Source organism: Melopsittacus undulatus, chromosome 4, assembly GCF_012275295.1.
Source record: "Melopsittacus undulatus isolate bMelUnd1 chromosome 4, bMelUnd1.mat.Z, whole genome shotgun sequence".
Lineage (NCBI taxonomy): Eukaryota > Metazoa > Chordata > Aves > Psittaciformes > Psittaculidae > Melopsittacus > Melopsittacus undulatus.
This window is the reverse complement of record NC_047530.1, coordinates 48,069,498-48,082,497: the sequence shown is the minus strand read 5'-3', so window position 1 is coordinate 48,082,497 and position 13,000 is coordinate 48,069,498. Positions and strand designations below refer to the sequence as shown.

Here is a 13,000-nt window from a genome sequence, read left to right as displayed (position 1 = left end):
CAAGGGGCAATCCGCTGCTCTACAACAAGCCGGAGACGCAATACATGTTTTCAGGCAGTGATAAAAATGACACAGTGCAGAGGCAACATCCTCTAATTTCTACACTATGGACTTGTTTTGTTAAGCTTCACTCCTGGATTTCTGCTGTTCAAGTGCTTGAGGTTTAATGCCTAGCTCAGGACATGTTGCTATTCGACCTTTAGCAGAAATCCCCTTTAACTGTTTTTACTGCAAGGGTTCTGCATGGCATTACTATGGGTGTAGGGCTTGACGCTATGGAAAGGAGAAACTCTACCCTGAGCTACCTACAAGCCAGTTACACTTCTTGCCTAAGACAAGCATTCTGTAAAAGCAACCTTAAGCTGCAGCTTCATGTCATCTCTGGCACTGTAAAGCCACTGCTTCAGGGCAGAACAGAAGTGGAGAATGCAAGATGCACTGGCTGTTTAACAGACTTGCCCCTCTGCCCTTACAGCACGTTCAAGCACATCCCTTTTGGATCTTCTCACATGCCATGGCTGCAGGACTGTATGTACCATGGCAGTAAGCTGTTTACTTAAACAGTCTAAAAATTAAGAAGCCCAAACATCACAAAGGGTGGGTATTGTGTATTCTAAGCATAACCTCCCACTCTCACCAACTTGTTTTGCACAAACACAGCTATTTTACTGCATTTGCACTGTGATGTTGGCATTTCTCTGCAAATACTTTGCTAAGGCAACAAGAGTGAATAGAAGAACCTCAACAGTCTTTGTAGGCTACCCTGGGCTTCCAGTCTGAGTGCCACATACTTCAGAAGAAGGTATCAAAACACTGCTTGCATATATAAGTTGTGAAACATGCCATAGAGTCTGGGACATCTCTTTTCAAAAGCTTCTCCTTTTCCTGCATTAGCAGCATTCCTTGCCATTTTCATTCTAGGTTGTCAACTGCAGGACCTGCTTTTACAAGGGTCTCATTCAGTGCTCGCTGCCCAAGTTACATACCATCTGTGTATTCCTCAGAGGAAGTGAGTGATAAAAGGCTCTGTATGTCACTGCTTTCTGAATCTTGGACCTCTTTGCGTATAGGTCTACTGCTAGCCATGCCAGCTACCCAGGAAGAGGTAGCAGCCTGATGCACAAGAACAGTTTCAGAGCGCTGAGAGCCACTGGCCTCACACAGTCCAGAATGTCCAGGGGCTTCGTCTTCTCTTTCAATGCTATTGTGAGCCCCTTGGTCCTGCTGTTGCATTTCTCTGGCTCCATTCTGACCAGCTCCCTCCGAGAGCACAATCTGCACTCGGGAGTCCGAGGGTGGAATGCAGTTCCCTGTGCTGCCATACACCGCTTCTTCATAGGATGGCAAGGCCACTTGGACACCATCCACCATGATGGAGACCTGATCTCCAGACACACCTTGGTCTCGCCTTAAAAAAAAAGAAACAAAAGGGGGGAGGAGAAGGAGGAGAAATCAAGTTGAGTATTTATATTTTAATATGTTACCATGAACTCCAGGAACCTCCCTCAGCAGAACTCTAATGCTCACCACTGACTTATTTACGGGAGGACAAAAACATGAATGGTGGTTTAACAAAGTCAAGCAAGCATAGCCTTGCAGCCCTACTGTGAATTGCCATAAACATGAACAGGGGCTGTAATTCACAGTGCCTGATGGATTTAGCAACAAGAGCTGAAAAAGGTTACAATGCTTCCCACCTCACCTGCCTCCAGCTAAATCTGACAAAGATCATGATTCAGAGCCCTCTGCTGTCAGCAGATAAAAAACAAGCTCTGACCACTGCTGATTTCAGCTTGTTACACTAATACACTCTGCAACACCCAGCACTGCCTTTTCTGCCACCTTTGCTGCTGGCAACACAACCTCTGGTGGGGCAGCTCTTAAACTGGCACAGTGTGAACAGCCTAGGCTCACAAATAATCTAGGCCAGATTCCTGAGACTGAATCTTTCTTTTCCAGTGGTTTGGAGTTCCTCAGAAAAGGACAGGCTCCACTTCTGGACAGCCATGCCTGCTCTTCTTTAAGGAGCACTAGTAGCTGGTTCAGAAGAGAGAGTCCACAGTGGCTTTGCTGACCTCAGCCAGCAGCAGTGTTATGGCTGGGTCCTTCCTCCCATCCACAAACCCAGGACAGGTTTCTCCTCCCACAGTGGGGAACAATGGCAGATTTGCATGCTAATCAGCAGTACTGCCTGCATTCATGTCCATAGGATCTCACAAAGAGACTGGGGGAGATGCATATATATACCCAGACACATACTTTGGTAGCTATCCAAGGCTACAAGGCACAGGAGATTACCTATAGCCAGTTTAGTAGTGAACATAGCTTTTCACATTCAGAGCCAAGGAAAAAAAGTAAAGAGGTTTCTTTACTCATCAGATGCATGTCTGAATGGGGCCTGCAGCTGGGTATCACAGATCACCATTTCAGACTACTGCTGGGCCATGGGGCAGAGGTGCCACTGAGAGTAGGTAAGTTGCTCCAAAATGGATGTCTAAACCAAGTACCTTAATGCGTACACTTACCTGCTATGATGGAATGACTTCAGCTTTGGCTGCAGCAAAACAAACAGCACAACCAAGAGCAGAATCAGGGCAACAGAGCTTGCTGTGGAGGCTACTATGGACAGCGTGGGTACTCCAATTGTTGGAGGAGAGTCCTTTTCTACAAAACCAAGAGGAACACAAGGTAAAATGATCCACTCCTTGAAATCACTGTCATAAGAAAGAAAAAACATCCACATTGCCTAGTCTCAGGAATTACACTTGGGCACATATGTGAGGAACCCAAGCTCCCCATACAGTCAGGGCATACCAGCTCTCTCATACAGGACAGTTCAGAGCCCAAGCTGACATCTCTACAACAGCTATACATGGAACTTAAAATAGAACATGCACATAGAAGCATCCTTTGGAAAAAAACACAAGGCAAACAGAAAAGCAGTGCAAGCAGGACATGGGAACTGATAGATGGTGGTAAGGGTCATGTTACATACAGATCTGGCTGAGCAAAAGCTTAAAGATGTCCTATGTCACCAGCAAGGCCAATAATTGTCTAGCACAATAAGCAGGATATTTTAGGCCAAACAATAGAAAATGTTCCAAATAATGGGTTTTCTTGGCTAAAGGAACAGCCTCCCAAAGGAAGGGGTGGAAGTCACCTGGGTGGGTACATTTAGGACACAGCAAGTATTCAGTTCCTCTCTCACACAAACATATGCCAGGAACAGAGAGGGAAGACAGCTGTTGCTTCAGGATGCAGAGTTTTCAGTGTTAGATACATGTGCCCTGTTCACATCACTCCTAACTTTCCTTAGCTGAGCTCTGTGACTGTATGGGAAACAATCTGGCTTTTAAAGGGCCATTGCAAGACAGGAATAAATTGAGTGTGAAGAGAGAAAGGCCTGCAGCTGGTATTGCTGAACACTGCATATCATGCCTAGAATGCAACACTAGCTCTTTCACCTCCCTAGAGCAAATAGCTACCTGTATATGTGTTGCCTCTGTTGCTAATTTATGTCTTTGGTAGAGATCTGAAAAACCTCACCTCTCCATTGGCAAACACTATTGTGTATTTCACATTAGAGACATTCCCATGTATGCAATTCTTTTTTGCTGCATTCAAAAAATTCTTTGGGAGCACAGGTCTCAAATTGCATGGGGATGCAGGACACACATGCACGTAGGGATGAGGGAAAGAGCAGCATGCAAACAGAAGAAAAAAGCTGGAACACCACTGGTTTTAAGCCTCCAGCCTGAAATCTATGCCCAGAACAGGCATATAAGCTGGAGGTCCAACGTACTGGTTATTTTGAACTTGTTTTCCTGAAATTTTTCAGAAGTAGCTTGATCTCTTAGCAGGTTAAAAATCCAAACTAAACCAACCACAACAAAACCACAAAACAAAACAACCAAACAAAACCAACCCCAAAACCAAAAAACCCCAATATCTGGTACATTTTTCTCTATGGCAAATAGGTTTGAGTAAGGATCTCCATTTTTGGCACTACTAAGGGCTCTCCGAGTATGCTGACAGGAAAGAGGGTGGGCAAAAAAGAGTGCTCAATTTTCAGCATCCGTACATGATGCTGTAAAACTGCTCATTATCCAGGGTACACTCCAGCACATTCACCATCTCATATTCCAACAGGATGCTAACTCATACAATAAACTGTCTAAAGGCTATGGGCCTGACAGGCTCAGAGCTACACAAAACATCTGGTAACTGCTAGGAATTTCATTTACTCTACAAAGAGCAGGTAGGATCTTAGCCATTACCAACCATGTCTTTCTCATTACTGTCTCCTGATCTTATCCTGCTTCTAGCCCTGTGAAAGAGATCAGCTAGTTAAACATCAGCTGACCAGCTGTTCAAAGCCTGTACTGTGAAAGCAGTGGCTTTTTCCCTGGGTCAGACATCTGAAGCTCTGTATGTTTGATTAAGACCACTGACTGTTCAGAATGCTAAAGAAATCTGAGGATCTGATGAGGATGAGATTCTGCTCATCACAACACAATCCTTTCAGCTTTGATGTAGATCAAGTGCCACCAGGCAGGAATGCCACCCACGGAACACTACCTGCAGTAGCAGAGCTTTGTTCTCTAGCCTGGGTGTAGCAAGAGGAAAGGAACCACCATGGAAAGGAAGCTTATGCTGATTTGAAAAGCCTCTTCAGGATCTGGTCGCTGCCAGCTAAACTCCCAGTTCCCTTCCTCATACATCACAGGAAGGGGCTATAGGAGTGGCTGTGACAGAGACACTGAGAAGACAGTGTCTTTGGGACGGGACAGGACAGGATGTTCCACAGATCGTAGGTATGCCGTGAGCTCCATAAAGAGCTTGAAGAAGGTACTTTCCTGTTTCCTTCTGATTAAGCTAACACATTTTGCTTTATGGATTACTGGACTTCATCCTGGAGTGCACACTGCTGATTCAGGATGACTGAGCAGTAGGACTCCATCAACAAGCCAAACTTGAAGAGGGAAGGCAGTTCTCTCTTTATGCAGTATGCATGCTTTTAAAACCAGAAAAGCTGTAGACAAACTAAGAGCTGTATGATGAACGTTTTCCTGCAAACCTTTTTACTTTCTTGCTTTGATGGAAGAACTCCTGTTCAGCTGAGAGACACCCACAAAACAAAGCTGTCCACTTCCATTTGGAGAGAAGCAGAAACCATGTCAGCAGTGTCCTTTCCTGCCAGTACAGTGAAAAGCAGCACCATCGAGCTCTTTATCAAAAGAGGCCAACAGTTACTTAACCTGTCTGCATGGAAAATTGGCTCTACATACTCACACATGCACTTGCACACATGTGGACATACAGGTATACCACAGAGGGAAACGTGCTGTCATCAGAAGCAAAACCAGACAGCAGGGACAATGCCTCAGTTCAGGCCTCTGTCACTTCTGGGATGTCAAAATAAGAGGCTCTACCTAAGTAACAAGTTGCCTCCTTTACACTCCTTTCCATGGGTTATCTCCTTGTGTTAGGGACTCTGCGCCTGCATCTCATGTGCTCTTAAAAGAAGAGATGTTTTTAATGAAGAGCTGTGATTATGAACCCCATTTATACAATTGCTGGAGTAATGAGAGGCACCTGTATGGTCTTCCTCAGCATCACACTGATGCAGTATTTAAGGGTAATCTGAAAAGCCAATGCAAGGGCAATTCTAACTGTTCCACTGGAGTCAGGGAGCACTCACCCGGACTGAGCCTGCAGCTGACTTCCATGGCTGGGTTCCACTCTCCATTCTTGCAGGTCAAGTATTTATAATCTCCTTTCAGCATGTAGCCTTCGACGCAGAGATACTCAATGACACTGCCTGATGTCAGAGGGTTGTTGCAGGGGCTAGGGTGGCACTTATAGCCTCCATTCTCAGGCTGTGGTGGCTGGGGACAATCTAGAGAAAAGAGAAAGCATCATGAAGGATATCTCAGAGAAAGACATCTGACACACAACAGATAAGGCACATAGGCAGACTTCCACCTATGAACACCCACTAAATCAAGAAGCTACCAAAACCAAGAGGAAAGACTGTTACACGATGGAATAGAACACTGCTGAGTTTCACCTCTGATGTCTTCTGTGATTGCTAAATACTGCATGTTATCCCAGTAGTACGATCTAGTTGGCAGTCATCTAACTGGTTATATTGTTACAGTGACACAGTAGAGATTCCACATGAAAGAGGTGCAGAAAAATCTTTGGCAGTATCTTTTCCCCACAACTCAGGGGAAACACAATCCTCAACGATCAGGCTTTCCTATTAGCCTGACAAGGAAAAAAGTGTGAGACCTCTTACTGAAACAAGCAAAGAAAGCAAACATTTCATTATGCTATGGGTACAATATCAAGGTAGAGACATTGCCATAAGGCACCCTGGAAGCCACACTGATTTCAGCTGTTTTCCACAGATAACCACCAACAGTATGGGAAACAAAGCTCTGCTGCAGTAGGAATAAATATTCTAGTCGATTTTAAAAGGAACTAGTTATATGACAAAGGCATTTCTAAAAGCCCCTCTGTTTACCTATGTGAAGTCTGGAACGCTGGAGGCACTTTACAGTTCTCCTTGCATCTCCCTGTGCTGACTAATGGTATAGACACAGCACATGCCAGAAATTTTCCTGTAGAATTTTTGATAGCCATTCGAATAAAAACAACAAACCACAATGAGGGAACTGCACTGAACACAGGATATTCATATTGCGTAGAACTCCTCTCCTTTGGCAGGTCACAGTGACCCTGCAGAACAGCCCCAACACTGTATCTGTTGGGGCTGAATGAGGGAGAAATCCAGATTTTCCCCTTTAAATCCACATTGGCTTCCCAAACTTCACATACAAAAATACTGCAAAGATCTCTCTTGAAAGATCTCACAGCACAGAAAACCAGCTAACCCACCCACCCTATTCCATCACAGCGGGCTGATCCAGGCCTGCCCGTAAACCCTAGAGCACGCATTCCCACCTTCTGCCTCTAAGTGTCCCACTTACTGTTGGAACAGCTGGGCGAAGTTCAAGTAACTGGATTTTGGAAAAGCTCTAAGCTTACTGTGGAAAATTTCGCTACACTGCTGCAGTGGAGGTGACCCTTGAACCTAATCCCATGTGTGAATGCATCATAGGTACTGCCTTGTAAATGCCAGTAAATCCCGAGATGAAGTGCTGAGCAAAGCCAAAAGCCCTCTGGTATGAGGTCTGCCAGCTTTGTAACAGCAATTCAATTTACTTCTTGAGAGAAGAGGTTAACAGGGGTCTAAGCACCAGCTCTTCAAGACGACTTTGTTCTTGAGGAGATTTATTCTTCAATAAGCTTCAGAGAAGCCACTGTTCCATGCCTCCCAAGTATTAACTGTTGCCTCTTCTGTTTCTTTATTTTTCCTTGCTGCAATAATTTCCCATTTTGTAACCAGCATTTTAACCCTTTGCCTTGTGAAGCTAAAACTTGTTTTCTCTTTAAGCCTGTCCAACACTTAGGGTCAGCTGGGATCAGCTGAAGAGACAGATTCAAGGCACATTTCACTTTCAGGCACATAGACGTATACCCTGCTTCATCTGCAGCCCAGAAGGGTTTCTTGCTAAATAGCAAGGAGCCATTGGAGCACCAGAAATCTCAGCAATTTAATGTGAACCTGTCTAGGCAATGGGGGACAGCCTTGGGGAAAAGCTATTCCTGCCACAGCAGCAAACAAAACTCAAGTGCAGAGGGGACAACCTCCTTACACCTTTTTATGCCAAACAAGATGCCTGGAATTGCTTGTGAGCCACACACAGCATCTTTCTGACTGACTGCAGCAAACAAAGCTTGTTCCTGCTGTTGCCCCTTCTCCTGATTGTGACCACTGTGCCAGGAGCTCTTTTGGACCAGGCGGCAGCTCACTGTTTGGTTCCCCTTCTGTTGTAAAGTGCCACCTACACTGATGAGTTATAAATACCACATCAGTCACTTACAGAACCCTGGCTTGGCCTCCTCACTCAAGGGCTTGCAGCTACCCAACTGCAGACTGGTTTTCTCCTCAGCTGCACTTGGCACACAAAAGGAGAGAAGCAGCTGATAAGTGTGTTCAGTTATCCCTGATTCATCCTCTTCACAGGGAAGAGATTGCAGAATTAGCCACCTCGCCCTTCCTCCTGCCTCCTCCCCCCCCATCCCTCCCCCCCTTTTAGCTCATTTGTCTTCACAGCATCCAAGAGAGTCACAAGTATTTTAAAACATCACTTTCACAGTGATGGAAGAACACTGTTTATGTGCTGAGGGAAAGATCTGGATCAGGCAGCCAAAACACCAACACCCTCCACCCTCAACCTGACTGAACATCTCTGGGCAACCCCAGCTTCCTTGGAAGACCTTGTGAACTGTTCTTTGCAAGGCACTCTGAGGGGAACAGAGCATCTCAGAGCCTGCAGCTTTGGAGGGGGCTATTAGACAGTGCTGATGGCCTTAAAGATTGTTGGAGGTAGCCCAGGCAAGGGCAATTAGGTAGGTAAGATGAACTGGTGGTGCCCAAAAACCTGAGGAAGTCAAATAAATACCTCTGCTTGCTGCTGGACCAAGCTCTCCTTCCTTGGTATCGCGGACAGAGCTCAGCACCTCTGCAAACCAAGTCCCATCTCACTGTAACACAGGCACCCAGGAAGTTCAGAACAGACAATGCAGCATTCCACAGCAGTGACCGGTTCTTAAGTTTTCAGCACCCTCAGCTTTCACATACTCCATAATGAGTTTCTTCAATTGCCTCCCTACATATACTCTAAAATGGGGCTAACAGAAGAACAGGTAGTTTGAATCTGCACTACCATTTATCTCATAAAACAACAGCAAAGCTTATGCCACAAGTTTGCAGCTCAGGGCATAAGTTTTGCTGGTGTTTCATGAGACTGTAACAATCAACCCCCTTCTCAATAGCCTCATCCCAGACTCACAATGGCACAGAGTTATATTTGAAATACAAAGAAACATGCAAGAATTTCATCAACTCCCTCCCTGAAACTCATGTTCTTGGAAGCATCCCAGAGCTTATGAGACATCTTAAAACAAATGTTCACACCAGGTAGGGAAGAGAAAGAGAGACAAGATATGGAATTTATCAGCTTCCTAGGGGGTTACCAACATCCTACGCTTGCATTCTGAATCATTATGATTTGAGGACGCACCAAAACAGTGGTTTTGAACACTGCAGCACTGAGCACAACAGGAGAAAAACTCTACTCCCAAAGGCCCCATTTCTATGGTACTGATGTTCATGACTGCTCCTGAGAGAGCTGGTTCTCTGCCAGCATACACTGCTGGAAAACAGGAAGGAGATAACAACTGACGAGAAGTCCAAACATTTTGAACTCCGTTCAGAGGTAAGGAAAGTGTCATTTCCACATTGACAGGCAGAAATAAAGTTATGTACTGGGGTTTCTGCAAGTGCCATTCTAAAACACTAAGTATTTAATATATAGACTGTTTTTATACACAAATGAGAAACTTTTAAGACAGTATATACCTACACCTGGTTTCCCATCATATCATTCTGTGTCTATGAGAAAATACTGTCCACTTGCTTTTTCTTCTACCAGATTCACAGACAGCTGTGGAGGGTTGGAACATGGCTTCTTTTAGAGATGGAAAGAGATGTCAGTTGGCCAAACTGATTAACCTAATCACCAAAGGATGAAATGGACCTTCCATGTGCTGGCTGAGCTGAAGCTGAGCTGCAGAACTGAACACTGACCTGCTAAAGAGCTACAAAACATTTCTGTCATAATGTAAAAATGACACAAACCCAAGCCATGGTCACAGATAATACCACAGATGGAAGCATGTGGTATATTGTGTGCTGACATAAAAGCGAGGGTTTGTATACTCAGAACACAAACCACAGGAGCACAGCTGAACCTTGATCTCCGAGAGTGAAATTCCCAGACAAGCAGATGATTTCCAAAGTCCAAGCAGGACATATCTGTTGTGGCAAGGACCAAGTACAACACACTTCACTTACATGTACAATGTAAGATTAAAACAGTCTGACTGGATAATGGCCACAGAACTATAAAAACTCCCTAGCAGTGACCTACGCATGGGCGCAACACCCTACAAGAGGTGACTGACACACACCTCTCTACAGTCTTGTTTTGCTTGGTACTGTTTCTTTCTTCAACCAGTAAGACTCCCAGATCCTAGCAGGGGCCTCACATCCCTTTTTCCTGCACCAAGCATCTGACCTGTGTTTCACTTACCTCTTTTGCTGGTTAGTCTGACCACACAGAAATGAAAACCAAATCCTCCTTAACTGAATGCATTCTTTTAAGGAAAAAGAAACCAACCCAGAACAAGACAACAAGAACAGACAAGATCATCACTGCTAGAGTGAGCAACTCTAGGTTTGTAACTGGGGAGCACAAACCACTGCATTGCTCACCTCTAGTGGGCAGACAGATGGGTACAATATTGCTTAACAAAGGGATGTTTTGCACTTATTGGCCAGAACCATTTCTTCTACTTCTCCACAGCAAGGTGCAAAGGTCACTATAGCTAGGATGAGAACAGTTCTGACAAATCAGGGCTGCTGTTTATATGAGTCAGGCTCAAATCCCAGCAACTACAAGAGGAAGCTGGACTGAGCCTCAGGTAAATTCATCACTGACTTCTGTGAGTGCTCTAGCATGTTTGATCATCCTCAGAGCAGCGTCAGAGGAATCCTACATGTCAGTGCTGAAACATTCTGAAGGCAATCCTGGTAAACAATGTCTCCTTCACTGAATCCCCCAAATGTGCATCCTGTTTGGATATGTTAACATCTCCTGACTTTTTAGACAACTGCAACTTTTGTGGGATGTGAAGACTGGAAATGGAAGATCCTAAGCTCAGTACTTCTCTTTCCTCATCTACAAGATGTAGTCCATGTAACTGACGTTATCAAGGCTCACAGAGGAAAAACATCCTACAAACAAAGTCCACCCTCCTGATCTAACAAGGCAAACATTCCCCTGGGTTGTCTAGTTAAACCTGTCATGATTGTTTCATGGCAGCATGTCCTGCCTGATAAGCAAACATCTTTGTGAACACAAAGCAACCGGTTAAATTGTCTAGGACTAGAGGCCACACTATTTCCTTCATGGAAATAAAGCAACTGAATGAATTTTGCTAGCAAGAGCTCTGGCCACCTTCACTAAGAGAAAAAGAGACCTGTTTTTTTCTCTTTGCAGAGTTTCAGTTCTTGTCAGCAGGGCACTACCCAACCTCTCCACTAACCTGATCATTTAATAAACCAATAAGGAAGCAATTTACCCCTCCCTTGGCCCAGTTCTTGAATCCCTTCTATTTATTGGATATACTCCCAACCTCTGTCACCAGCAGGCAGGGAAGCATGAATGTGTCCCAGTCAGATAATGGTGCCACTACCATCCCTAGCCACAGCATCAGGGTAACCAGCCAAAGTTGCCAAGCTGACTTAGCAGCTTCTTGAGCAACAAAGACAACACATCAGGCTCTCAGTGCTGCAGATAGACCACAGTGCGCCAGCTTACACCTAATAGAACACACTGTCCAAGTTTCTATGCAAGTAACGTCTGGGGGGGCAGTTTTAAACATAGTTTTTCCTCCTAGAGAAATGGTCATCTCAAACCCCATCACATTTGTTAGGGAAGGACAGATCCCTACCTAGCATATGATGAACTTAAAACCCCACGATATACCTACTGCAAGAAAAAAAAAACAGAAAAGCAGCACCAAAACTAAAGGCATGCATACAGCTGGCATACATACCATTTTCAACAGCAAGAACGTGTTCTATAGACCCTTCCCAACTAACAGACAGGAAATTCACCATCCAAGTTAGCTGCTTTTCTGCGGTGACATCCTGACAGCAGAACAAAAACAATACCACAAGCTCCTTTTTGGGTCAGGATTTTTTTCCTCTTAAACCAGGGTCTTAAGTCACACATAACATTTCCTTCTGCCTGAGGCAGAACTGGCATTTGGCTTGAGGCTTCTGCTGCAAAGCAGGAGATGACTGGGGGGGAGAAGACTAGGTAGCTTAGTTTTCAGTGTGAAATCTAGACAGGCAACATCCTTGTTTCTCCTCTCTTCCCTTGTGCACACAAGCCAGCCTATATCCAGCAAAAAACACTTTTGGATGCCCATCCTCCCTCAGCAGCAGTTTGGTTTTAGTAAGAAGCAAGTCTGTTACCATTCCATGCCCTTTTTAGACTAGCTACGTCAACTAAACACCATCTTTTTCCAAAGCAAAAATCACTTCCCAGACAGCTGGTCTAAACACAAAAAGAACCAGATAGGCTCTCATCAACAGTACTGCCTCTTCCTCACCCACACCTTCCTTCCTCCCTGTTGACGAAGCAATGACAAGGGGATGCACTGTAGTGATAGAAGCACAAGTGCTAAATGCAAAATCAGTCACCTCCATCCACATGCTCCAACTAGTAAGAATGCCAGCTTCATTTCTGAGTGCTAAATACCTTCAGGTTTCCAACCAGTGATGTTTGCCTGGATGAAATCAACAGCTTTCAGCACAGCAGCTTCCCACTATGCACCCTCTGCTTCTGCATTGTTCTCCTCAGCTGAGCATTTGGATTAATTCCAGTGTCAGGCTAGGAAATGGCTCATCAAGTATTCCACAGATAAATGTCACTGCGTGTAACAGCAGGTCTGTGCTGAACACTAAGAGCCACATGCTTTAGACTGGGGTTTCTCCTGGCAGGCTGGCTCTGGAAAGCACAGTAATGGCTTGCTCTGGGAATTATATTTGAGATTCTACCCTCTCCCAGCATCCTTAGGGACATCTGGGGGGACATTTTTTAGCTCACATAACTAAATTCCAACGTCACCCACAGATATTATAAAGCCTTCTCCCTACAGGGTAGGTAGATCTTTCCCAATGGAGGTGAAGCATGCTCTGCTTCTTTTCCAGATAGGTCGAGGTGTTAGTGGGATTTTGCCTATTGCTCACAAGTGTGCTAACCCATGTGTTTTAACTATGCAAAAAAGAGTAGCT

At 44.8% G+C, this 13,000-nt stretch overlaps 1 protein-coding gene across 9 annotated transcripts in view; it reads right to left on the bottom strand.

The window, feature by feature from the left end:
* SUSD6 (sushi domain containing 6) overlaps positions 1-13,000 on the bottom strand; it is an 82,926-nt gene that overhangs the window by 6,766 nt on the left and 63,160 nt on the right. For all 9 annotated transcript variants that reach the window (XM_034061851.1, XM_034061852.1, XM_031049051.2 and 6 more), the window contains 3 exons: positions 5,702-5,899; positions 2,526-2,664; positions 987-1,408 (listed from right to left, as the gene is read on the bottom strand). In XM_034061851.1, coding sequence (XP_033917742.1) covers positions 987-1,408; positions 2,526-2,664; positions 5,702-5,899 — 759 coding nt within the window. The remainder of the gene's footprint in view (positions 1-986; positions 1,409-2,525; positions 2,665-5,701; positions 5,900-13,000) is intronic.